This window comes from Tachyglossus aculeatus, chromosome 10 (genome assembly GCF_015852505.1).
Source record: "Tachyglossus aculeatus isolate mTacAcu1 chromosome 10, mTacAcu1.pri, whole genome shotgun sequence".
Classification (NCBI taxonomy): Eukaryota; Metazoa; Chordata; class Mammalia; order Monotremata; family Tachyglossidae; genus Tachyglossus; species Tachyglossus aculeatus.
Genome location: NC_052075.1, coordinates 3,449,043 through 3,475,115, shown reverse-complemented (window position 1 = coordinate 3,475,115; position 26,073 = coordinate 3,449,043). Strand labels below are relative to the sequence as shown.

The 26,073-nt window shown below is 48.3% G+C and overlaps 1 protein-coding gene across 1 annotated transcript in view; it reads right to left on the bottom strand.

The window, feature by feature from the left end:
* Positions 1 to 1,428: 1,428 nt before the first annotated feature.
* PGM1 (phosphoglucomutase 1) overlaps positions 1,429 to 26,073 on the bottom strand; it is a 44,845-nt gene continuing 20,200 nt past the window's right edge. The window contains exons 2-11 of the mRNA XM_038753005.1: positions 22,072 to 22,234; positions 21,600 to 21,746; positions 20,297 to 20,422; positions 18,640 to 18,830; positions 16,315 to 16,469; positions 15,183 to 15,298; positions 8,065 to 8,200; positions 6,596 to 6,779; positions 4,195 to 4,329; positions 1,429 to 1,754 (exon numbers count right to left, since the gene is read on the bottom strand). Of these exons, the coding sequence (XP_038608933.1) occupies positions 1,665 to 1,754; positions 4,195 to 4,329; positions 6,596 to 6,779; positions 8,065 to 8,200; positions 15,183 to 15,298; positions 16,315 to 16,469; positions 18,640 to 18,830; positions 20,297 to 20,422; positions 21,600 to 21,746; positions 22,072 to 22,234 (1,443 nt within the window). The 3' untranslated portion in view covers positions 1,429 to 1,664. The remainder of the gene's footprint in view (positions 1,755 to 4,194; positions 4,330 to 6,595; positions 6,780 to 8,064; positions 8,201 to 15,182; positions 15,299 to 16,314; positions 16,470 to 18,639; positions 18,831 to 20,296; positions 20,423 to 21,599; positions 21,747 to 22,071; positions 22,235 to 26,073) is intronic.

Genomic DNA, 26,073 nt, shown 5'->3' with positions numbered 1-26,073 from the left:
GGATGCTTCTTCTTCCCTGTTGAGAGTATAAGCTCTTTGTGGGAAGGGAACACGTCAGTCAGTCAAAATGAACAATAATAAGAATTTATGAAAACATAATAGCATAACAGCACTTGTGCACATGATGCCTATTGGATGCTTCTATGTCTGTCTTCCCCGTTGAGAGTATAAGCTCTTTGTGGGAAGGGAACACGTCAGTCAGTCAGTCAAATGTATATATTGAGCACTTACCGTGTGCAGAGCACTGTATTAAGCACTTGGGAGAGTACAATATAACACTGTAACAGACACATTCCCTGCCCACAATGAGCTTTGATTCCAGAGGCACACATTAACATGTCTCGGCTTCCATTCAATCAATCGATCGTATTTATTGAGCGCTTACTGTGTGCAGAGCACTGTACTAAGCACTTGGGAAGTCCAAGTTGGCAACATATAGAGACAGTCCCTACCCAACAATGGGCTCACAGTCTAGAAGGGGGAGACAGAGAACAAAACCAAACATACTAACAAAATAAAATGAATAGAATAGATATGTACAAGTAAAATAAATAGATAGAGTAATAAATATGTACAAACATATATACAGGTGCTGTGGGGGTCCCTCCCAAGTACTTAATACGCACACTGGCCTGAATGCTCAATAGATACCATTATTTCTGTTTTTCCCTCTGACGGGCAACCGCATCAAGCTTTGCTTATTGACCTTGGGAAGATGGTCAGTTTAGCTGAACTTGTGGACTTTTGGCCTGTGGAGCCAGGCGGTCTGAGTGTTTCAAACCCAACCCCGCCCCACACCAGTTATGACCTTATCCTGTATATATGTATGTACATATTTATTACTCTATTTATTTTACTTGTACATATCTATTCTATTTATTTTATTTTGTTAGTATGTTTGGTTTTGTTCTCTGTCTCCCCCTTCTAGACTGTGAGCCCACTGTTGGGTAGGGACCGTCTCTATACGTTCCCAACTTGTACTTCCCAAGCGCTTAGTACAGTGCTCTGCACACAGTAGGCACTCAATAAATATGATTGAATGAATGAATGAATGAAAATACGATGGAATGAATGAATGAAACGAGCCAGAGAAACTGTTTTGTTTCAAGACGAGGATATTCCTCATCTTGGAGAAGCAGCGTGGCTCACCGGAAAGAGCCCGGGCTTTGGAGTCAGAGTTCACGGGTCCAAATCCCGGCTCCACCAATTGTCAGCTGGGTGACTTTGGGCAAGTCACTTCACTTCTCTGGGCCTCAGTTCCCTCATCTGTAAAATGGGGATTAAGACTGTGAGCCCCCCATGGGACAACCTGATCACCTTGTAAACTCCCCAGCGCTTAGAACAGCGCTTTGCACATAGTAAGCGCTTAATAAATGCCATTATTATTATTATTATTATTATATTCCAAAGAGGAAAAAGACACTGAGACACGCTAACCCAGTTCTCTTTAATATCCTGTAATGCTTGCGGGAAGGAAGGGGGTTGGGGCGAACGGAGGAGCGGAGCCGTCTCCAGAAGCGTGGCTCTCGGGACCTTCGCGGAGCTGGCGAGGGCCTTTCCCAAAGGGGCCCAGCCGTCGGTCAGAAGGCCGAGGTAGAGCGCGGGGGAAGGTTGCAGGGAGAGCAGGCTGGACCGTGTCCGCGGACGTGGCTGTGGCGCTCCTTCTACGTGATGACCGTCGGGCCGGAACGGCCTGTTCTTTCGTGGAGCTGGGAAAGCTTCAGGGCGATGGAAATGAGGGGGGCCAGCATCACCTGGGACGACATCAGCGGGTCAAGAGAGGAGCAACAGTTGCACTGGGTCCAACCCCATTTGTTTAAAATAATAATAATAATGACGGCATTTATTAAGCGCTTACTATGTGCAAAGCACCGTTCTAAGCGCTGGGGAGGTTCCAAGGTGATCAGGTTGTCCCACGGGGGGCTCACAGTCTTCATCCCCGTTTTACAGATGAGGGAAGTGAGGCCTAGAAAAGTGAAGTGACTTGCCCAAAGTCACACAGCTGACAAGTGGCGGGGACGGGATTTGAACCCATGACCTCTGACGCCAAAGCCCAGGCTCTTTCCACTGAGCCACGCTGCTTCTCTGCTGCTTCCATAATACCACCTGCCTCTCCCTACCTCAAATCCTTAACTGGGATGACAAAAGCAGACGAGTAGCACATAGCTGGGAAAAGAAAAGATGCTATATAAATTCAGGGTGGGATTGTTCTCCCATCCTCCTATCCTAATTCATTATAACTAAATGGCAACGGTACAGCTCTCTTAGTAGAAGAGAGCCCATCATGGTAGAGAAGCAGTGTGGCTCAGTGGAAAGAGCCCGGGCTTGGGAGTCAGAGGTCATGGATCTTGTGATTTTGGGCAAATCACTTAACTTCTCTGGGCCTCAGTTCCCTCATCTGTAAAATGGGGATGACGACTGTGAGCCCCATGTGGGACAACCTTAATTACCTTGTATCCCCCCAGCGCTTAGAACGGTGCTTGGCACATAGTAAGCACTTAACAAATACCAACATTATGATTATTATTACTACAGGGCACACCATCTTGGAGGGTTTTTTTTTTTTTTTAGAAAAATATCCAAGAAAATAGCCAAAACTTACAGGATTTGAAAGTCAAACAAGTAACATCATGGCTGAAACGCTGGTGGCTATGCAGATGTTGCCAGTGGGGGAAGGGTAGGAGATGAGACTCCAAACTGTGAGTTAGCTGTGACTCAGCGCTTAGAACAGTGCTTTGTACATAGTAAGCACTTAACAATAATAATAATAATAATAATAATAATAATAATAATAATAATAATAATAATAATGACATCTCTTAAGCGCTTACTATGTGCAGAGCACTGTAGAAGTTCCGGGAAAAAAAAACTGGAGAGGGAAGAGACAGCATGGCCAACTGGAAAGAGCAGGGGCCCGGGAATCCGAGGACCTGGGCTCTAATCCCAGCTCTGCCACATATCTGCTGCGTGACCTTGTACAAGTCACTTGATTTCTCTGTGCCTCAGTCACCTCATCTGTAAAATGGGGATCAAGAGCGTGAGCCCCATGTGGGAGCGGGACTGCTTGTGTTCAACTTAATTACCTTGTATCTACTCCATCCCTCAGAACAGGGCTTGGCACTTAGTAAGTGCTTAACAAATACCATCATTATTATTATTACTAATAATTATGATGCTAGGTGCTTATTATGTGCCAGGTACTGTACAGAGTGGGCACAGGATCATCAGTTCAGACCCTTTCCCACAAAAGGCTCTCATTCACAGAGAAGTCACTTAACTTCTCTGTGCCTCAGTTACTTCATCTGTAAAATGGGGATTAAGACTGTGAGCCCCCCGTGGGACAACCTGGTCACCTTGTAACCTCCTCAGTGCTTAGAACAGAGCTTTTTTTTTTTAAATAGCATTTATTAAGCGGTTACTATGTGCAAAGCACCGTTCTAAGCGCTGGGGAGGTTACATGGTGATCAGGTTGTCCCACGGGGGGCTCACAGTCTTAATCCCCATTTTACAGATGAGGTAACTGAGGCTCAGAGAAGTTAAGTGACTTGCCCAAAGTCACACAGCTGACAACTGGCGGAGCAGGGATTTGAACCCATGACCTCTGACTCCAAAGCCCGGGCTCTTTCCACTGGGCCACGCTACTTCTCACAAAGCACTATATGCCTTGCACATAGCATTTATTAAGCGCTTAATAAATGCCATTATTATTAGTATTATGAGGCATGGGCAAGAATGTTATCCCCATTTTATAGATGAGAAATGACGAGAAACGGGCTCAGAGAGTTTAAATGATGTGCCTAAATTCACAGAGAAAGCCAGTAGTGGCGGGGCTGGGATTAGAACCCGGATCTCCTGGCTTCCCACCCCACGCTCTTTCCACTAGGCCACACTACCTCTTAGCAACTACCGGCTAAAAGGGGAGCTGGATGAAATCCCAATGTTCTCAGGTGGGAGTTGGGACCCAATCTCCCGCCCACAGCAGGAGCAGGTGATAAATCTGAGGGAAATGGTGCTTCCCAGGCAGGGTGGGACAGGACGGATCCCTTGAAGGATTCCGGGAGAGGGAGAGGCGGGGAAGCCCAAGGCTCAGATGCTGGGCATCATAGTGGCTGTGATCCCTCCTCCCTGGTTCACCAGGCCAGAAAGAGTCCTGGATCCCAGAGAGGGTGACCGGGCAGGAGCCATCAGGATTACCTGCGGGTCCTGGTAGATCTTGGAATCTTCCTTCTCATAGCTGTCGATGTAGAGGCGCACCGTCGCCCCGGAACTCCCGGTGCCACTCAGCCGGAAGATGATGCGGGAACCGTCAGTAAAAATGAGCCGTAAACCCTTCGCGGGGTGGAGAGGAGGAACAGACAGCTGTTATCCGTGGAGCGGGAAGCAGGGGTGGGGGGACAGGGATCGGGAGTTCTGAAAGTAGGAGGGACTTCTTTCAAAACGGCGGCAATTAGGTTCCAAGACTCAGGGGTTTCTCCTCTCTCTTCTCACAAACTCTTATTGCCTTGCTGATGGTGACTTTTTTTTAAATCAATCAATCGTATTTATTGAGCGCTTACTGTGTGCAGAGCACTGTACTACGCGCTTAAAGACTTTTTCTAAAATGAGTGTCTCCGTCAGTGCTGACTCTGTGCCAAGCATTGGGGTCGACATAGAATGTCCAGGAGGGATGTGTCCACGGAGTCGCTATGGGTCAGAGACAAGTCGATAGCATATGACAAGACAATGGTTTGTCCACTCTTGTCTCTGGTCTCCTTTGAATCCCACCCCATGGCTGGCCTGGCAGATCTACACAGAACTGAAGCAATCTGAACCCCAAATTCTGATTTCTGATTCCACCTCCAACTCCCCGCAAAGGCATGATTTGTTCCCGAAGAAATAGCAGCATTATTCCACTGACACAGATATATTGACTATTCCCTCAACCTGGGTGCTTTTCCTAAGTGCGCCAACCCATCTCCTTTGTGAAAATTGCTAAAAAGCCAGAGGAGGGATTACTAAAAAACACAGCCTTGAAAATCTAGGAAATGCCAAAATTCAACCTCCACTCCCAACCAACTCCTGCTGCTGCTGCTTCAAAACCACCCTGATGTTTTCTCTGACTGCATCCAAAGTGGAGTTCGAGAGGGTTAGTAGGGTGGGAGGTGGCACTGGTGGAAACAACAGCAGCATTGCCTAATGGTTAGAGCACAGGCCCGGGAGTAAGAAGGCCCTGAGTTCTAATCCCAGCTCTGCTGCTTGTCTGCTGTGCGACCTTGGGCTAGTCACTTGACTTCTCTGGGCCTCAATTACCTCATCCGTAAAATGAGGATTAACACTGGGAGCCCCACGTGGGACAGGGACTGTGTCCAATCTGCTTGGCTTGTATCTACCCCAGCGCTTAGTTCAGTGCCTGGCACACAGTAAGCGCTTAACAAATATCATAAAAAAAGGCAAGTCGAAGCACTAGTTTTCCTTTGAAGCCAGGCCGCTCTTGGCCACCCTCAGACACATTTTGCTTTGGGTTTGCGGCTCTTCAGCTCCTGAAGCTTTCCCAACTCTGATGTATGTGTCTATTCAGCTGTCCCCTCTCTGTTACTTCGAGTGATTATTCCGTTTAGGAGCTTAGTTCAGCGCTCTACACATACTAAGTGCTCAATAATTCACAGATTGATAGATTTGTATGTCTGTCTCCTCAGAGTGTTGGCTCCTGTGGGCAGGGAATATATTAATTGTCTTGTACTTCCCAAACATGTAGTAGAATCACTGCCAAGAGTGGGTACTCCAGAAATGCTACTACAGCTCCTTTTTTATGGTATTTGTGAAGTGCTTACGCAGTCCAATGCACTGTAATAACAGCTAGGGTAGATACAGGATAATCAGGATGGACACAGTCCATTTCCCACGTGGGGCTCACAGTCTCAATCCCCATTTTCCAGATGAGGGAACTGAGGCCCAGAGAAGTGAGGTGACTTCCCTAGGTTACCCGGCAGATAAATCGTAGGGCCGGGATTAGAACTCAGTCCTTCTGGCTCCCAGGCCTGTGCGCTATCCATTACACCACACTGCTACTGCTCCAACACTACTACTCTACTTCATCTACTATGTATATAGCTTTAATTAATTTATTTATTTATATTAACGTCTGTTTCCCCCTCTGGACTATAAGCTCGTTGGGGGCAGGGAATGTGCCTGTTTAGCACTACACTGTACTTGCCCAAGCGCTTAGTACAGTGCTCTGCACACAGTAAATGCTCAATAAACACGACTGAATGAATACTGCTCCTTACACTTACTGCCTGCAGCAAAAGACCTAGGCCCATGAGTCGGGCCGTGCCCTTGTCCCTACCAAGAAGCAGCGTGGCTCAGTGGAAAGAGCCCGGGCTTTGGAGTCAGAGGTCATGGGTTCAAACCCCGGCTCCGCCAACTGTCAGCTGTGTGACCTTGGGCAAGTCACTTCACTTCTCTGGCCCTCAGTTACCTCATCTGTAAAATGGGGATGAAGACTGTGAGCCCCACGTGGGACAACCTGATCACTTTTGTACCCTCCCCAGCGCTTAGAACAGTGCTTGGCACATAGTAAGCGCTTAACAAATACCATCCTTATTATTATTATTACCTGATTTCTCGACACGCTTCCATCCACAGGATCGTGGTATTCAAAGTTATCTGCCTTTTCCACGGTGTAGACTTTGTCCCCGGCAGAGAGCTGCTTCCCCACGAACGCCCGGTCAAACATCAGTGTCTCCAGGTCCTTCATCATTTTGGCGGCCCCGTCGGCGTCCACTTCCTCGTAGTCGTACCTGGGGTGAACCACGGAGAGGTGACATGGGCCCCCATAGCCAGGGCGGGCAGTAGCCCACTCTTGTCCGCCTCTGAATCTCTGTTCACACTGTGGTCCCTGGGCCATCCAGACCCTTCCCCCATGTCCTCCTCCTGGACTTCAACCCTCCCTACCCTCAAAGCCCTCCTAAAATCCCATTTCTTCCAATAAGCCTTCCCTGTCTAATTATCAGCATCTCAAAGCTTACCAATCCTTAAGGAGAAAGAAAGAAAAAGAGAGAGAGAGAGAGAGAGACAGAGACAGAGACAGAGACAGAGAGAGACAGAGAGAGAGAGGGAGGGAGGAAGGAAGGAAAGGAGGAAGGGAAGAAGGGAGGAAGATAGGAAGGAAAGAGAAAGAGAGAGAAAGAGAAAGAGAGAGAAAGAGAGAAAGAGAGAAAGAAAGAAAGAGAGAAAGAAAGAGAGAAAGAAAGAAAGAGAGAAAGAGAGGGAGAAAGAAAGGGAGAAAGAAAGAGAGAAAGAAAGAGAGAGAGAAAGAGAGAGAGAAAGAAAGAAAGAGAGAGAGAAGGAGAGAAAGAGAAAGAGAAAGAAAGAAAAAGAAAGGAAGGAAGAAAGGAAGGAAGGAAGGAAGGAAGGAAGGAAGGAAGGAAGGAAGGAAGGAAGGAAGGAAGGAAGGAAGGAAGGAAGGAAGGAAGGAAGGAAAGGAAAGGAAAGGAAAGGAAAGAAGGAAAGAAAGAAAAAGAAAGAAAGGAGAAAAGTGAAAAAAGAGAAAAGGAAGAAGGGAGAAGAGGAAGAAGGTAGAAAGGAGAAGAATAGCAATAATAATAATTAATAATAATAATTATGGTATTTGTTAAGCGTTTACTATGTGTCAGGCACTGTACTAAGCACTGGGGTGGATACAAGCAAAGTGGGTTGGACACAGTCCCTGTCTCACATGGGGCTCACAGTCTCAATCCCCATTTTACAGATGAGGGAACTGAGGCCCAGAGAAGTGAAGTGACTTGCCCAAAGTCACAAAGCAGACAAATGGCGGAGCTGGGATTAGAACCCATGACCTTCTGGCTCCCAGGCCCGGGCTCTAACCACTGTGGACAGGGAATGTGTCAGGATACTTTTCCATTGAACCCTCCAAAGCACTTAGTATAGTGCTCTGCACACAGTAAGCATTCAATAAATATGACTGACTGAACGAATGATCCATCCCATTGGCTGGAAGGGGAATCTCCTCAGAAATAAGGATGTCGGGAAGCTGGGAATCCTCTCCCTTCCCCCCTCTGCCCTTCCCCCAGGATTGTTGCTCGCCTGGTGAAGAAGTTCCGCCCAAACTTTTGCCAGTGATCTCTCAGGATGTCCTCCACGCTCTGCTTGCGGGCAGCCACGATGGACAGCCAAGCGAGCACGGCCCACAGGCCGTCCTTCTCCCGGATGTGGTCAGACCCTGGTGAAGAAAAAAAACCAAGTCTTTGTCCAGAGTATCCCGGTCATCGCTGGACTAGAGCACTGTATTAAGCACTCGGGAGAGTACGAGATGACAGAGTTGGTAAGACCTGTTCCCAACCCACAACAAGCTTACAGTCTAAGGAATCATTAGGAATCCTGACTGGGAGTTTATTGTGTGTGGAGCGCTGTACTGAACGGATACAGCACGGGCCTGGAGGCAGAGACCTGGGTCCTAATCCTGGCTCTGCTGCTTGTCTGCTGTGTGGCCTTGGGTAATAATAATAATAATAATAATAATAATAATAATGGCATTTGTTAAGCGCTTACTACGTGCAAAGCACTGTTCTAAGCACTGGGGGGAGATACAAGGTGATCAGGTTGTCCCACGTGGGCCTCACAGTCTTAATCCCCATTTTAAAGACGAGGTAACTGAGGCACAGAGAAGTTAAGTGACTTGCCCAAGGCCACACAGCAGACATGTGGCGGAGCTGGGATTCGAACCCATGACCTCTGACTCCAAAGCCCATGCTCTTTCCACCGAGCCACGCAGCTTCCCCAAGTAACTTTGCTTCTCTAGGCCTCAATTACCTGATCTGTAAAATGGGGACTCAGTGTGGTAGCCCCACGTGGGAGAGGAACTGAGGCCAACCTGATTCTCTTGCATCTGCCCTAACGATTCCCACAACCTCTGATTCCTCGGCGCATGCTCTTTCCATTAAGCCACCCTGCTTCTAGATTTTAAGACTTTAAATTCCTTGAGAATAGGGAACATGTGTCTTTGGAATCTACTGTCCTCCCCCTAGCCCCTAGGAATAATAATGATGGCGTTTATTAAGCGCTTACTACATGCAAAACACTGGAGCACTGTTCTAAGCACTGGGTAGAGTGCTTTGCGCTCAGTAGGAGCTCAGAAGTGCTACTGATGGGTTGCCTGGGTAGGAGTCCTCTAGTCTGTAAGCTCATTGTGGGCAGGGAATATGTCTGTTTATGGTTTTACTGTACTTTCCCACCCCTCTCAGGGTGGCACCTGGAAAGTTTCCAGTCCTCTACCAGTCTCGGCTAAGGGAGGGAGAGTCAAGCAGAGGCAGACCCATTCCATTTCTAGCTTAGGCAGTGGTTAGCGAGTGGAAGGCCATCTGCTAAGAGTCAAAACTCACCTGTGCTGGGCAGCAGCATTATGGGAGAGAGTAGAGGGCAGAAATTCAAATTTACCATGCGGAAGAAGGCAGTGGTAAACTACTTCTGTATTTTTACCAATACGGATACCCTACCAGAACAATTGCAGATGGAAGTGGGGCATTCTGCGCATCAGGCAGAAACTCCTCACCCTGGGCTTCAAGGCTGTCCATCACCTCGCTCCCTCCTACCTCACCTCCCTTCTCTCCTTCTCCATCGCAGCCCACACCCTCCGCTCCTCCGCCGCTAATCTCCTCACCGTACCTCGTTCTCGCCTGTCCCGCCATCGACCCCCGGCCCACGTCCTCCCCCGGGCCCGGAATGCCCTCCCTCTGCCCATCTGCCAAGCTAGCTCTCTTCCTCCCTTCAAGGCCCTATTGAGAGCTCACCTCCTCCAGGAGGCCTTCCCAGACTGAGCCCCTTCCTTCCTCTCCCCCCTCCATCCCCCCATCTTACCTCCTTCCCTTCCCCACAGCACCTGTATATATGTATATATGTTTGTACATATTTATTTATTTATTTATTTTACTTGTACATATCTATTCTATTTATTTCATTTTGTTAGTATGTTTGGTTTTGTTCTCTGTCTCCCCCTTTTAGACTGTAAGCCCACTGTTGGGTAGGGACTGTCTCTATATGTTGCCAATTTGTACTTCCCAAGCTCTTAGTACAGTGCTCTGCACATAGTAAGCGCTCAATAAATACGATTGATTGATTGATTGATGTGGAGTCGCTTTGGGTCGGAGACGACCCGTTGGCGGAAGACAAGTACTCTCCCAAGAGCTTGGTATAGTGCTCTGCACACAGTGATTGAATGAATGAACAACTGAATAGGAGGGAGGGAGACAGTATCAATTGAGGCCCCTTCTCACCAGGAGGTTCTGATGGACTGTAAGCTCACTGTGGGCAGGGAATAATAATAATGGCATTTATTAAGCACTTACTATGTGCAAAGCACTGTTCTAAGCGCTGGGAATGTATCTGTTTATATTGTCGCAGTGTCCTCTCCCAAGCTTTTAATACAGTGCTCTGCACAAAGTAAGTGCTCAATAAATACAACTGACTGATGGAAGGTTTCCAGGCCTGTGGGCTCGGGCCTGCCCTGAGCCTTTCAGCGGGCCCGTGCCCCCGCCTCGCCCTCCACCCCCGGGCTCCAACAAGTCGCCCCGCTGAATGGGCGGCTTCTCCTGCCACCTGTCTCTTGGCTTCTGCCTGATCAGCACATCGCTCTCGGGACAGCGGCCCCGGCACCGGCGGGATACGGCCTGGCCGGGGACCAAGACAAATGTCAGCATCGCCTCACGGAGCTGAGCCCCGGCAGCTCGGGAATGACCCGGCTCCCCGGGTGAAGGAGGGGCCGGATTTCAGGGGGCGGGAGGGGGGGGTCCGGCCCCCGAGGCCAGCCTAGCCCCGAGTTGCGGCTGTAGGAAACTAACGCGACCGGGGTCGAATATGTCGGTCTCCCCCGCCACTGCAGCCATGGGACCAATGGACCATCAACAACCAGTCATAGTGTGTAGGCCTTCCCAGACTGAGCCCCTTCCTTCCTCTCCCCCTCGTCCCCCTCTCCATCCCCCCCATCTTACCTCCTTCCCTTCCCCACAGCACCTGTATATATGTATGTACATATTTATTACTCTATTTATTTATTTTACTTGTACATATCTATTCTATTTATTTTATTTTGTTAGTATGTTTGGTTTTGTTCTCTGTCTCCCCCTTTTAGACTGTGAGCCCACTGTTGGGTAGGGACTGTCTCTATATGTTGCCAATTTGTACTTCCCAAGCGCTTAGTACAGTGCTCTGCACATAGTAAGCGCTCAATAAATACGATTGATGATGATGATGATGTAGGAACAGAAAGAGCACGGGCCTGGGAATCAGAGGACCTGGGTTCTAATCCCGGCTCTGTCACTTGTCTCCTGTGTGACCCGGGGCAAGTCACTTCACTTCTCTGGGCCTCACTGCCTCTCTATATGTTGCCATCTTGTACTTCCCAAGTGCTTAGTACAGTGCTCTGCACACAGTAAGCGCTCAACAAATGCAATTGATTGATTGATCCGTAATATGGGGATTAAAGCTGTGAGCCCCATGTGGGTTCCGTCCCACATGGGGCCTCAATTGTTCCTGTCTCTCTTCCTCCCTCCTACCCAGACAACCCATCACTGAGCTCCCTCTGAGTGCAAAGCACTTTACTAGGGGCTACGGAGAGAACAGTAGATGCCAAACGGCTAGGGAGAGGACAGTAGATGCCGCTGACACATTTTCCCTGTTCTAAAGGAACTCAAAGTCTTAAAAGCAGTGTGGCCTAGAGGAAAGAGCATTAGCCTGGGGGTCAGAGGATGTGGGTTCTAATCCTGGCTCTGACATATGCCTGTTGTGTGACCTTGGGTGACTCACTTCTCCTCTCTGGACCTCAGTTTCCTCATCTGTAAAATAGGAATTGAGACTGTGAGCTCCATGCGGGACAGGGACTGTGTCCAACCCGATTTGCTTGTATCCACCCCAGTGCTTAATACAGTGCCCGGCACATAGTGCATGCCTAACAAATACCATTATTATTATTATTCTCTGTGCCTCAGTTCCCTCATTTGTAAACTGGGGATCAAGACGGTGAGGCCCATGTGGGACAGGGACTGTGTCCAACTTGACTGCCTTGAACCTATCCCAATGCTTAGTAAAGAGCCTGGAACACAGTAACAAATACCACACACAAAAAAATCCATAACACTCAGCAATCAATCAGCAGGCCCAGCTGGCTCTCCATCATAGTATATCAGCCTGGTCATCCTGGTTCTTCTCCCACGCTCGCTTCAGGGAGCGACGAGACCCCCCCCTCTCCTCACCCTTGTAAGTGGTAGGGGATTTAAACAAAGAGCTGTAAGTCCATCGCTGGGGAAGAGAGCCTCTCCCCTAGACTGTGAGCTCACCGTGGGCAGGAATGTGTCTGCTTGTTACTCTATTGTGTTCTCCCAAGTGCTTAGTACAGTTCTGTGCACACAGTAAGCGCTCAGTAAATATGATTGCACGAATGACTGAAAAGGCAAGATCTCCCTCAGCCAGAAAACTGCCCAGGCTCGAGCAGCAAGAAAATGTGAGTGCTGTCAGGAGGATCACGGCCCCCTTTGACTTGGGCAAGAGGGTCGACTGGAGGAGGGGGTGGTGCAACCCTACATCTTCCCAGGGGAGGAAAGCCCCCGGTTCTCTTCAGGGGCGGCGGGCACGCCTGGCCCTGATCCCCCCGGCCCAAGCACGGCGGCGGACAGGCGGGTACCCTGAGCCCAGGCCTTGCCCACCAGTGCTGAGCCAGCCCCGCCAAGCCAGACTGGGCCCCACCTCGTATTTCGAAACAGGATCCAGGCCCGTCTCGGCTGCCAGGGGCAGGAGCTCCCCAGGATCGGGGGGATGGAAGGGGGGATTTAGCGGGGACTGCCCAGTCGAGTCAGGGTCGGGAGGCTGAGCGGAGGGATCGTGGAAGCCATCGGGTTGCGTCACCCGGGGGGCAGAATCTGGTCGCCAGGAAAGCGCCAGTCGGTCAGTCAGTCAATCGTATTATTGAGCACTTACTGTGGGCAGAGTACTGCGCTGAGCACTTGGGAGAGCACAAGAGAACAATAGAACAGATGCATTCCCTGCCCACAGCGAGCTAACCGTCTAGAGGGGGACACAGACTTTAAAAGAAAGAAATAAATTGTGTGGTTTGGGTCTGGTGTGGTTCTACCCGGCTGAGCATTCTGGAACAGGCGAGTGTCCATGGACAGCGCCCCGGATGCCCTGAATGCGGCCCATGGAACAGTCTGCCCCATTCCGGGGAAGAAGGGTTTCCCCCGGAATTGCTCCATGGCTCCCAGAAGCCCTTAGGCTTGGATGACCTAGCCTACTTCACACTTCTCAGTGAAGTAGCATGCCCTAGTGAAGCAGCATGGCCTAGTAGATAGAGCCCAGGCCTGGGATTTGGAAGTACCTGGGTTCCAATCCTGACTCTGCCACTTGTCTGCCGTGTGACCTTGGACCAGTCACTTCACTTCCCTGGGCCTCAGTTCCCTCATCTTTCAAATGGGGATTAAGACGGGGAGCCCTATGTGGGACAGGGACTGTGTCCAACCTGATTACTTTGTATCTACCCCAGCTCTTAGAACTGGGCCTGGCACATAGCAAGTGCTTAAAAAAATAATACCACAACAATTATTATTATTATTACTCACAGGGCACCTCAAGTTATGGAGCTGGGTGTCAAATGAGCCCCATGTCAACAGTGTTCGCCTTAATAATTGACGCCTCAAGATTGGGGAGCCTCTTGCCAGATGTTCTCAGCATTCTTCGGTTCTTGCCAACGAGGGAGCAGAAACTGCCATCGTTTTAAAAAGAAGTGGAATTTACTGCCTCTCGGTTTCATCTTACTTTGGACTGATAATCAGTCCCTCAAACGGCGGTCAATCAGTCAGTAGGGAGTCCCCCCACTCCCCGTCACGGTAGCGGAGTGGAAGAAAGGATCCCAGCCTCTCTGCTACCAGGCCTGTGGAAATCCCTCCCCAGGCAAGATGCTTAGTACAGTGCTCTGCACAAAGTAGACACTCAATAGATACCACTGATAGACCGATCGATTGAACAGCGACTTAGAAGTAGATAGTGGGCAAGCAGCATGGCGTAGTAGATAGAACATGGGGCTGGGAGAATGATGGTCATGGGATCTAATCCCGGCTCTACCATTTGTCTGCTGTGTGACCTTGGGCAAGTCACTTCACTTCTCCATGTCTCAGTTTCCTCATCTGTAAAATGGGGATTAGGACTGTGAGCCCCATGTGGGACAGGGGCCGTGTCCAACCTGATTTGCTTGTATCCACCTCAGCGCTTAGTACAGTGCCTGGCACACAGTAAATGCTTAACAAATACCACAGTAATTATTATTAGGGGCTTGACTTTAGAAGTAGCCACAACTGTGGCTATTTCAACAGCAGGCTCCCAGAACTCATCTACTAATGATGGTCATGGGTTCAAATTCTGGCTCTGCCACTTGTCAGCTGTGTGACTTTGGGCAAGTCACTTAATTTCTCTGTGCCTCAGTTCCCTCATCTATAAAATGGGGAAGAAGACTGTGAGCCCCCCCGTGGGACAACCTGATCACCTTGTATCCTCCCCAGTGCTTAGAACAGTGCTTAGCACATAGTAAGCGCTTAATAAATGACATTAAAAAAAATGATGGCATTTCTTAAGCGCTTACTATGTGCCAGGCACTGTACAAGCACAAGGATGGATACAAACAAATCGGCGCAGACACGGTCCTTGTCCCTCAGGGGGCTCACAGTCCTAACCCCCATTTTCCCAGATGAGGTAACTGAGGCCCAGAGAAGTGAAGTGGCTTGCCCGAGGTCACACAGCAGATAAGTGGTGGAAGTGGGATTAGAACCCAGGTTCTTCTGACTCCCAGACTTGTGCTCTAACCACTAGACCATGCTGCTTCATCTTTCCTGGTGTTTCTAGGGGAGAATCAATTAGTCAATGCAACGTATTGAGCGCTTACTACATGAAGCCCACTACACTAAGCACTTGGGAAATTACAATGCAAAAGAGTTGGCAGATAGTTTCCCCGCTCAAAGCGAGCTTACAGTCTAGAGTGGGGGATAGATTGGGTAGGGACTGTCTCTATATGCTGCCAACTTGTACTTCCCAAGCGCTTAGTATAGTGCTCTGCACACAGTAAGCGCTCGATAAATACGATTGATGATGATGATGATGATGATGATGATGTTAATATGAATAAAGGAGAGGGATTAGAGACATCAGACAAAGTGCATTTTACCTACCGGTCCCGAAGCTCTCCTCTCCACAGAGGGACAACTTGTTGGCATCCATCAAATTCCCGAAAAACTTCCAGCCTGTCGGAGTCTCGTACAGAGCGATCTTCGTCGCGTGGGCCACCCTTCAAAGGCACAAACGTAAAGGTTACATCACAACGGGGCACTTTGTGAGCCCAGGTGAAATAGTGGAAGTGTCGCAGTTATGCTGATTAAGGAGCCAATTTAGCCCGAGACAGAGGGGAACAAAATTCTAAGCACTGTGGAAAAGCTTAAAGAAAAACAAAACAAAACAAAAAAACCCTTTTGCACCCTTGTCTACTATAACTTCTGTGAGAGGGGAATGATTTCAGACCACCGTTTCCCAAGTTATTTGAAGCGACCGTGGTCGATTCTTTTCAAGCATGTCAGAAATCAAACCTCTTGGAAATATAGTCTAGTACAGTAGGCAACCCCTTCTCAGGGTCGCACCTGGAGAGACGGAAGAAGGAAAGGAGGGACGGAAGAGAAGATAGAGAAGTAAAGGTGGGAAAGGAGGGAGGAAGAGGCCTAGTGGATAAGCACAGGTCTGGGACTCAGAAGGGCTTGGGTTCTAATCCTGGTTCCACTCATCTGCTGTGTGGCCTTGGGCAAGACTCTTCACTTCTCTGTGCCTCAGTTCCCTCATCTGGAAAATGGGGATGAAGACTGTGAGTCCATGTGGTACAGGGACTGCATCCAACCTGATTAGTCTGTATCTACCCTAGTGCTTAGTACAGTGCCTGGCACATAGTAAGCCCTCGACAAATAAGAAGCAACCTGGTCTAATGGAAAGAGAATGGGCCCCGGGGTCAGAGGACCTGGGTACTAACCCCGACTCTGTCAATTGCTTGCTGTGTGACCTAGAGCAAGTCACTTTCTTTCTCTGTGCCTCAGTTTCCTCACCTGTAAAAATAGGGGTTAAATACCTTTTCTCCCTCGTATGTAGACTGTGAACCCCATGCGGGACACGGACTGCGTCTGACCTGGTTGTACTTACTCCAGTGCTCAGAACAGTGTTTGACACACAGTAAGTGCTTAACAAATTCCATTAAAAAAAAAAAAGGAGGGAGAGAAGGGGTGAAGAAACAGAGGGCCGGAGGGATTATTTGGGAGATCTTACCGATCCAGGGCCCCGCTGGTGGGCATGCTTCTGGCAAAGCCACGGACTCCTGTCTGCTGGAAGTAAGGGATGCTGAAGATATTGGCGGCGATGACGGCGAGAGAGTCCGAAGGGTTAACGAAGAAGCCGTGCTTTCCCAGAATCATGTTCCGATCCTTGGGGGAAACGAGATGGGGAGGGATTTCTTGATTTCTATTAATGTCTGTCTCCCCCCTCTAGCCTGTAAACTCGCTGTGGGCAACGAACGCATCTGTTTGTTGTTCTGTTGTCCTCTCCCAAGTACTTAGTACAGTGCTCTGCACACAGTAAGTGCTCAATAGATACGAATGAATGAAGACTTCTAATTTATTTATATTAATGTCTGTCTCCCTCCTAGACTGCAAGCTCGTTGTGGACAGGGACTGTGTCTGTTTATTGCAATGTAATAATAATAATGATGATGGCATTTGTTAAGTGCTTACTATGTGCAAAGCACTGTTCTAAGCGCTGGGGAGGTTACAAGGTGATCAGGTTGTCCCACGGGGGGCTCACAGTCTTAATCCTCATTATACAGATGAGGTAACTGAGGCCTAGAGAATAATAATAATAATGGCATTTATTAAGCGCTTACTATGTACAAAGCACTGTTCTAAGCGCTGGGGAGGTTACAAGGTGATCAGGTTGTCCCACGTGGGGCTCACAGTCTTAATCCACATTTTACAGATGAGGTAACTGAGGCACAGAGAAGTGAAGTGACTTGCCCAAAGTCACACAGCTGACAGTTGGCGGAGCCGGGATTTGAACCCATGACCTCTGACTCCAAAGCCCGTGCTCTTCCCACTGAGCCACGCTGCTTCTCCAAAGCACTTAGTACATTGCTCTGTCCATAGTAAGCGCTCAATAAATACGACTGACCGAATGAGTGTGGAATCAAAGCTTGGCGGGCAACGCAGAATGTGCCCGGTAAAAAACGCTTTGCGTAGTAAAATCGTACGAATCAATCAGTGGTATTCATTGAGCCATTTGATGAATTGCCTTGGGCTGAATTTACAAACATTGCCAGCTTTAAGGGGATTTTCAGCACCCTGGATGCTTAGCAGTTTACAAGCCTCCTTCGAGATCGAACCCACTGGAATTGGACTTAACACCCTCATCTCCCGGAGCCTCGTGGAAAGACAGAATGGGTCGGGGAGATGGGATGCCAGGGTTCTAGTCGCCGCTATGTACCTGTGGTAAAAATCACTTAATCTCCCAGGGCCTCACTTGTAAAAAGGGGCTGAAATCCCTGCTCTCTCTCCCTTTGAGACTGAGAGCCCTGTTTCGGATGGGGATTGGCTCCCATCTATCTTGTATCTTCCCCCGAACTTTCCACAGCGCTTAGCGCCTAGTAAATGCATCATTCTTCTTCTTCTTCTTATGATGTACTTTTGAATTCCCACCCCGAGCACTTGGGTACACGTTTATTCAACTGAACATTCAATTGCTAATTCCATTTAGTCTACTTTTAATATTTTTAAGCCTGTCTCTCCCCATTGGAGTATAAACTCTTTTCAGGGAGAGAACGTGCCTCTTATTTCTGGTGTCCGTGTCCAGGTATTTAGCACTGTGCCTTGTAACCGAGTAGGTGCTCAATAAATACCATGACTCTTACTCCTCTTCAGGCCTCTGAACCTTTACCCTCACAGCTTCTTCCTAAAGGAAAAACCAAGCCCTCTCTCCAAGAAGAGAGAAAGAAAACCTGGAGAGAGTAAAGGAGTCTTGTTAAAATAACAAGAAGAGTTTAAATTTGTATAAGCAATCGGTTAGCCAAAGGTATTTATTGAGCACTTACTACTACGCACAGAATACTGTAATAATGATAATAATTATGGTATTTGTTGAACGCTTACTATGTGTGAAGCACTGTTCTAAGCGTCGGGGTAGATACAGGGTTATAAGTTTGGACACAGTCCCTGTCCCATATGTGGCTCATAATCTAGATAGAAGGGAGTGGGGTTTAATCCTTATTTTACAGATGAGGAAACTGAGGCACAAAGAAATGAAGTGACTTACTGAAGGTCACAGAGCAGACAAGTGGCTGAGCCAGAATTAGAACCCACATCCTTGTCACTCCCAGGCCTGTGCTCTATCCACTAGGCCATACTGCTTCTTAAGTGCTTAATACAGTGCTGCTTATCATTGATTAATTCATAACAACCCCCTTCAAATCCCAAACCTGGGCCCCTCTAACCCTATTACGCGCTCCCAAGCATGTTGTTCAGTGCTCTGAGAAAAGCAGGTGCTCAGTTGGGGGTGGATTGGAGGGAAAAGGGATGGTTGGGACTTCCCAAACAAACCATTCCATACCCCATCTCCATCAAACGCAGCCCCGAAGTCGTATTCCCCCTTTTTCATGGTCTCCACCAGGTCAGCGGCGTAGGTGAGATTGGGGTCGGGGTGGTGACCCCCAAAGTCTTCTAGGGGAACACAGTTGACGGCCGAATTCGCCGGGGCTCCCAGCTCTTCACAGAGGATCCTCTTTACATACGGGCCCATGACTAGGGAAAGAACCGAAGCAGAGCCACCACGGTGAATAACAAATTCTCCCAAACCACTTCACGTAGCTTCTCCCACTCCCGTGTCGCCCTGACTTGCTCCCTTTATTCATCCCCCACCCAGCCCCACACCACTTATGTCCAGATTTGTAATTTACTTATTTATATTAATATCTGTCTCCCCTCACCCTTGAGTGTAAGCTCGTTGAGGGCAGGGAATGTGTCTATTGTAATACTGTCCTCTCCTAAGCGCTTACTGCGGTGCTCTGCACACAGTAAGAACTCAATAAATATGATTAATTGACTGCAAGGGGCTCAGTCTTGTAGGGGCTGTCCAGTCAAAATAACCCAAAGCTTGTCCGCATCCTCTCTCAGCTGCATTCCATCAGACCTTCAGCTGGAGACGGGTCCTGTCCTCCCAGATTTCCTCTAAATAAACTTATCCTTCGTTTCCAAGATCAGACTGTACCCGTGAAGCCTCTGAGAGAAGCAGCGTGGCCTAACGGATAGAGCCCCGGCCTGGGAATCGGAAGGATAGCCCACTGTTGGGTAGGGACTGTCTCTATACATTGCCAATTTGTACTTCCCAAGCGCTTAGTACGGTGCTCTGCACACAGTAAGTGCTCAATAAATACGATTGATTGATTGATTTATCGATTTGGGTTCTATTCCCGGCTGCGCCGCTTGTCTGCTGGGTGACCTTGGGCAAATCACTCAACTCTCTGGGCCCCGGTTACCTCGTCTGTCAAATGGGGATGAAGACCGTGAGCCCCATGTGGGACAGGGACTGTGTCCAACTTGATTAGCTTGTAGCTATCCCAGCGCTTAGTACAGTGCCTGGCACACAGTAAGCACTTAACAAATGACCATTAAAAAAAAAAACTCTCTCACACGCTTAGTTGCTGTGCTTGTAAAAATATAGTCTGGCCCCTTTTTCGACTCCTTATTATTCAGGTGAGCATCGCTCAGATGCCAGTGGTTAAAAGAGGAAGGGTATGTCAGCAGGACATGCTGTATCTCTGCTGTAGCGGTGATGGCTTGCTTGAAACCAGTCACATTCTCTCTCTCACACACCAAACTACCCCTTGCCCCACAGCAAGAATTGCAAGATGGCTGATTGGCGAGGACAGGTGTGGTCTGAAGTCACTCGTGCATTCATTCAATCGCCTTTATTGAGCACTTACTGTGTGCGCAGCACTGTACTAAACGCCTGGGAGAGGACAATACAACAACAAACACATTCCCTGACTTTAACGAGCTCACAGTTGTGAGACTGCAACAGCACTAAATATCACTGGGCCCATGCTCACGGACCAGCAGACTAGGGACAGGGCTCTTTGCCGAAAACTTCTGGGGCACCCCCGGGCATCCCAGACTCTGTTACAACCCAGGGATGTGAAAAGAGACGGTGTAAAATGGTTCCGAGCCTGCCGCCGAAACCAAAGCAGAGAGCGGAAGGGTTTCCGTACCTCCGTGCATGGCGTCGACCCGGATCTTTAGGCTGTTGGGACCGGAGAGGAGTTCTTTCAGCACGTTGAAATCGAAGATGTTCCTCAACATGCCGGCGTACGCCTCCACCGAGTCCACGATTTCCACTGAGGAAGCGGAGTGAAAAAGCTGACGGAAACCACACTCCTATCGAAATCACGAGACTGACTCCCGTACTTCCCAAGCGCTTAGTACAGTGCTCTGCACACAGTAAGTGCTCAATAAATACGATTGATTGATTGATTGATTGACCTTGTGGGCTAAGGCCAGTGTGCTCTCCCGGGTGCTTAGTTCAGTGCTCTGCATGGAGTAAGTGCTCAATAAACACGATCGATAGGCGCCATTATTACTACTATGCCCACCCTTCCAGAGAAGCAGCATGGCACAGTGGATAGAGCATGGGCTTGGGAGTCAGAAGGTCATGGGTTCTAATCCCCACCGTGCCATTTGTCTGTCGCGGGACCTTGGGTAAGTCACTTCACTTCTCTGGGCCTCAGTTACCTCATCTGGAAAATGGGGATTGAGACTGTGAGCCCCACGTGGGACAGGGATTGTGTACAACCTGATTTGCTTGTATCCTCCCCAGCGCTTAGTACAGTGCCTGACACATAACAAGCACTTTACAAATACCATAATTTCTGTTATTACTAGCATTTCCACGGGTTTGCCCTTTTTTAGACTGTGAGCCCACTGTTGGGTAGGGACTGTCTCTATATGTTGCCAATTTGTACTTCCCAAGCGCTTAGTACAGTGCTCTGCACATAGTAAGCGCTCAATAAATACGATTGATGATGATGATACCTTTAATAATGGTATTTATTAAGCATTTTACTAGGTGCCAAGCTCTGAAGTAGATACAATTAACAAATACTACTATTATTATTATTATTATACAAGACGACCTCAGGACATACACAGATGCATTCAATGACTCTCTCCCCACTTAGTGTGTGAGAACAAAGCTCACATAGCACAAGTAAGCGCTCAATAAATACGATTGATGATGATGATCTACCAACTCTGTTGTACTGCGCTCTCCCAAGCACTCTGTATACAGCTGTGCACCCAGTAAGTGTTCAATAAATACCATCGATTGATTGTGAAACCACCCCAAGTCCTCAACTCATACCCTACCCCAGTACACTACTACTCTGGAAACTGGAAAGAAACCCAAATCAATTATTTTTCTAAGATCCTCCCAAAGCAAAGCAAAGCAATTCCACCTTATGAGCAAGGCGGGGAATCGAAGAGTTGAGGCGGGGTGGGGGGGAAGATGGAACATGCCTGTGAATGGCCTGAATTTGTTCTCCAAATCAAACTGTTGCTTTCCCAGAGTGTTAAGGTCCACTTTCAAGTCTGGACAAATCGCGTACTCCTCGATTGTCTTGCTGATTTGGAAAATTTTCTCGGTGATAGCTTCGGGAGCGGGACCTGGAAATCAAATAACAGCATCGTGGACTCGGTGACCCTGAGACTGCCAGCCCGTAAGTAAGGACGCTTGCCCTTGATTGCACTTGCAAGTAATTAGCTTTCACTTTTATTCGCATCAATGAAAGGTTTGTGCAGCAATGTACTCGTTTCTCGAAGGGAGGAAGATTGGGATTACCGTGCCATTTTATGAATGGAGGACCGGAGAGATCAGGCACCTGGATCAGGATCAAACAGCGAAGTAGCAACGGCTAGGACCAGAAACCAGGCGTCACCGAGTCGAGCCGTGGCTCCCGCTTCTACCGCTCGGTGAAAATGGAGAACTCACCTCCATTGGCGATATTGAATTTAATGCCAAAATCTCCATCGGGCCCCCCAGGGTTGTGGCTAGCGGTCAAAATGATGCCACCGATGGCCTTGATTTTCCGAATGATACAGGACACAGCTGGTGTGGAAAGAATTCCATTCTGCCCAATTACTAGACGACCGACCTGAGAGAAAGAATCCAGAAAACACGCCGTGTAACTAACGTACCTGAAAACACATGCTTACGCAAGGACTTTGAGGTTTTTTTTGCAGCTTCTATGGCGCCCATCATGTACAAAGTCATATTGGAATTAGTGAATAATAGTAATGATAACAACAGTTTATTCAATGCAACTAGGTGCCAAGCACTGTGGGATTCAGATCAGAGACGGTCCCTGTTCCTCCCAGGGCTCACAGTTTTGTGAAACAGAGGCCGTAACTGAATTCACCTATTTTTTATTCAGCACGGCGTAGTGGATAGAGCACGGGCCTGGGAATCATAAGGTCATGAGTTCTAATTCCGGCTCCCCTACCTGTCTGCGGTGTGGCCTTGGGCAAATAATAATAATAATGGTATTTGTTAAGCGCTTACTATGTGCAAAGCACTGTTCTAAGCGCTGGGGAGGTTACAAGGTGATCAGGTTGTCCCAGGGGGGGCTCACAGTTTTAATACCATTTTACAGATGAGGTAACTGAGGCACAGAGAAGTTAAGTGACTTGCCCAAAGTCACACAGCTGACACTTGGCAGAGCTGGGATTTGAACCCATGACCTCTGACTCCAAAGCCCGGGCTCTTTCCACTGAGCCACGATGCTTCTCCACTTCACTTCAAATCACTTCACTTCCCTGTGTGCCTCTGTAAAATGGGGATTAAGACTGTAAGTCCCATGCGGGACAGGGTCTGTGTCCAAACTGATTTACTTGTATCCACTCCAGCACTTAGTACAGTGCCTGGCACATAGTAAGCACTTAACAAAACCCACAATTATTATTATTATTAGCACAAGCACAAAGCAAGCACTTTATAATCCCTACTATCATCAATACCACTAAGAGGTAGGGAGACTAGGGCCATTAGTGGATTGAATCCGGGCCTAGGAATCAGAAGGCCATGGGTTCTCATTCCTGCACTGCCACTTGTCTGCTGGGTGACCTTGGGCAAATCGTTTCATTTCCTCCCTGCCTCAGTTCCCTCATCTGCAAAATGGGGATTGAGACCGTGAGCCCCACGTGGGATAGGGACTGTGTCCAACTCCATTTGCCTGTATCCAAGTACAGCGCCTGGCATACAGTAACAAATACCACAATTATTATTATCATGTCCATTTTATGAAGGAAGAAACTGGGGCTCAGAGAGATTAAGAGGCTCCTCCAAGGTCACACAGCAGGCCAGTGGCAGAGCAAGAATCAGAACCCAGATCACCTGACTCCCAGCTTTTTCCACAAGAACACACCGCCTCCCTCTCTTTTAGTCAAAAATGCGGCAGTCAGAAGGGAAGCTAGAGTCACTTCCCAAGTGGTGTTTCTGGAGAGCGTCTGCCTCCCGGCTCACAGCGGCTTGAAACGCTGCTTCTCAGCGTCAGTGAACATCAATCAATCAATCAATCGTATTTATTGAGCGCTTACTGTGTGCAGAGCACCGTACTAAGCGCTTGGGAAGTACAAATTGGCAACATATAGAGACGGTCCCTACCCAACAGTGGGCTCACAGTCTAGAAGGTAATCGGGGATTACCGGAGGGAAATCTACCCTCCGAGGTGCTCCGGTTCTAGATATCGGCTCCGGTCTCTCCCAGCCTAATCACAGAGTCCTGATTTGGTGAGTGTGGGGCTCCCGTGGGCCTACGGGCACGAGCAGCTAAGCTATGCCTCCAGTGAGTGCCCTGGTACGCTTCCAAACCGCTGCTTCGCCCAGGTGTGCGCTCTTAATTGGTTCCATGAACAGAGCATTCAGTGAAAGAGCGCTCGACCACGTTTAGTTTCCCATAGGAAAGAATGTAGGTTCCTTAATGTGTTTCCAAGATCCCGTTGCGCGGAACGATTGTGTGGCCTTGGGCAAGTCGCGTAACTCTTCTGTGACTCAGTCGCCTTATCTGTAAAATGGGGATGGAGGCCGTGAGCCCCACGGGACTGGGTCCAACCTGATCAATCAATCAATCAATCGTATTTATTGAGCGCTTACTATGTGCAGAGCACTGTACTAAGCGCTTGGGAAGTACAAATTGGCAACACATAGAGACAGTCCCTACCTGCTTGTATCCACCCCAGCGCTTAGTACAGTGCCTGGCATACAACGCTGTTCAATCTATTATTATTATCAAAATACCACAATTATTATTATTAACGATATAGAGTTCAAAGTGATAAAATGCCTCCATAGAATGACATAATCAAACGGCATTGGAAATATTTCTGAATACGTCTCTTTGATAGAATGACTTAATCAAACAGCATTGGAAATATTTCTGAATATGTCCCTTTTAAGGGGACATAGGTAAATGTAGGAAACACATTTTTACAGTGTTAACTTGCCCATCCAAAATTCTAGCAACCGGGTTTCCTCATCTGTAAAACAGGGATAAAATCCCTGCTCGCCTTCCCTCTTAGATTGTAAACCTCGGATCAGACAGGGATTGTGTCTAATCTGATTTTTTAACCCTGGATCTTGGCAACTGGGAAGCGCTTAATAAAGACCATAATTAATGGGAAAACATATTAATGAAGACATGAAACCCAGGTTAATAAACGCAAGGTTGGAGGGGCTGGATCGGATTAAACGGCTCTAGCATCCAAGTTTGAAACCATTCGGTAGCAGGTTTATGGAACCGAAGCTACGAAACGCCCAAATAAACGTATCTGTTTATGGTCGTATTATACTCTCCCAAGTGCTTAGTACAGTGCTTTGCACACAATAAGTGCTCGGTAAATTTGACGGAATTGAACTGAATTAAATGGAAGATTATCTTTCTTAAGCTGCTTATGGGCAGCTTCTGTTATATGTCCCGAGTGCTTAGAGCGCTTAGTTCAGTGCCCTGCACACGATAAGTGCTCAATAAATACGACTGACTGATTGATTCCCCAAGCGCTTAGTTCAGTGCACTTCACTCAATAGGAGCTCATTACCTGCCATTACTTTTTCTGTGAATAAGTGAAGGGTCTTAGAAATGCGGGCTGGTTATAACATATAGGCAGTTGCCATATGCTGTCGAGGATTGTCTCCCGAACTGGACGGCTTAGAAATCCTTCATTATCACACACTTTGGCACGTCGCGACATAACATCCGTCCCCAGTGACCTATTCCCTCTTTCTCGTCCTTTAGCAGCTCACAAATCTGACATAGAGCCAAATCTATCACGGCGAAGGCAGGTAGCAGATCAGGTCTCCCTTACCAGCCTGGATATAAACCGGAGGATTAGAGTTCCACCCATTCTCTCTGGAAAGCTTAAAATCATTTCGATATCAATCCTGTCCCAGTTCCCCTCCAGAAGGAAATTTACAGCCTGTCGTGGTTTTTCTGCTTGAGAGCTTGCTCAGCGGTTTCACCTCTGACAGGGAGTGGGAGTCCTCCCCTGGATACGAGAAGCCGAGAGGAAATAGCCAGCAGAGAAACCAGGACTTTTTAAGATTCCTTTTGGTCGAGATGGTTTTTCCTCCTTTTCCTCGGCTCTAACTGCAGCCTGGAGTTTTAGAAGGGGCTGAAAAATCAATGCGAAACTCACTTGCTTGAATTTTACAGGTTGTGTTTAAACGGGCGGACGCAAGATTTAAGATTTTGTAAGCCACACGGGTGTCTCGAGTCTACTTTCTCTAAGCCTGGTCTTCAAAGGATGTTTACTGGACCTACTGCGGGTCTCAAAGTGTTCCTCAATTGTCGAAAGGTTTGGAAATCAGTTTTTTTCCTTCTCCAATCCAGCTTCCCAAGTAGCAACGGCAGGGGTCCCCTGACATCCTACCTCACCAAGCCTGCACATGTCTGGGGCTTTTACCGATGTCAGCGCAGTGCTCAAGCGCTTAGTACAGTGCT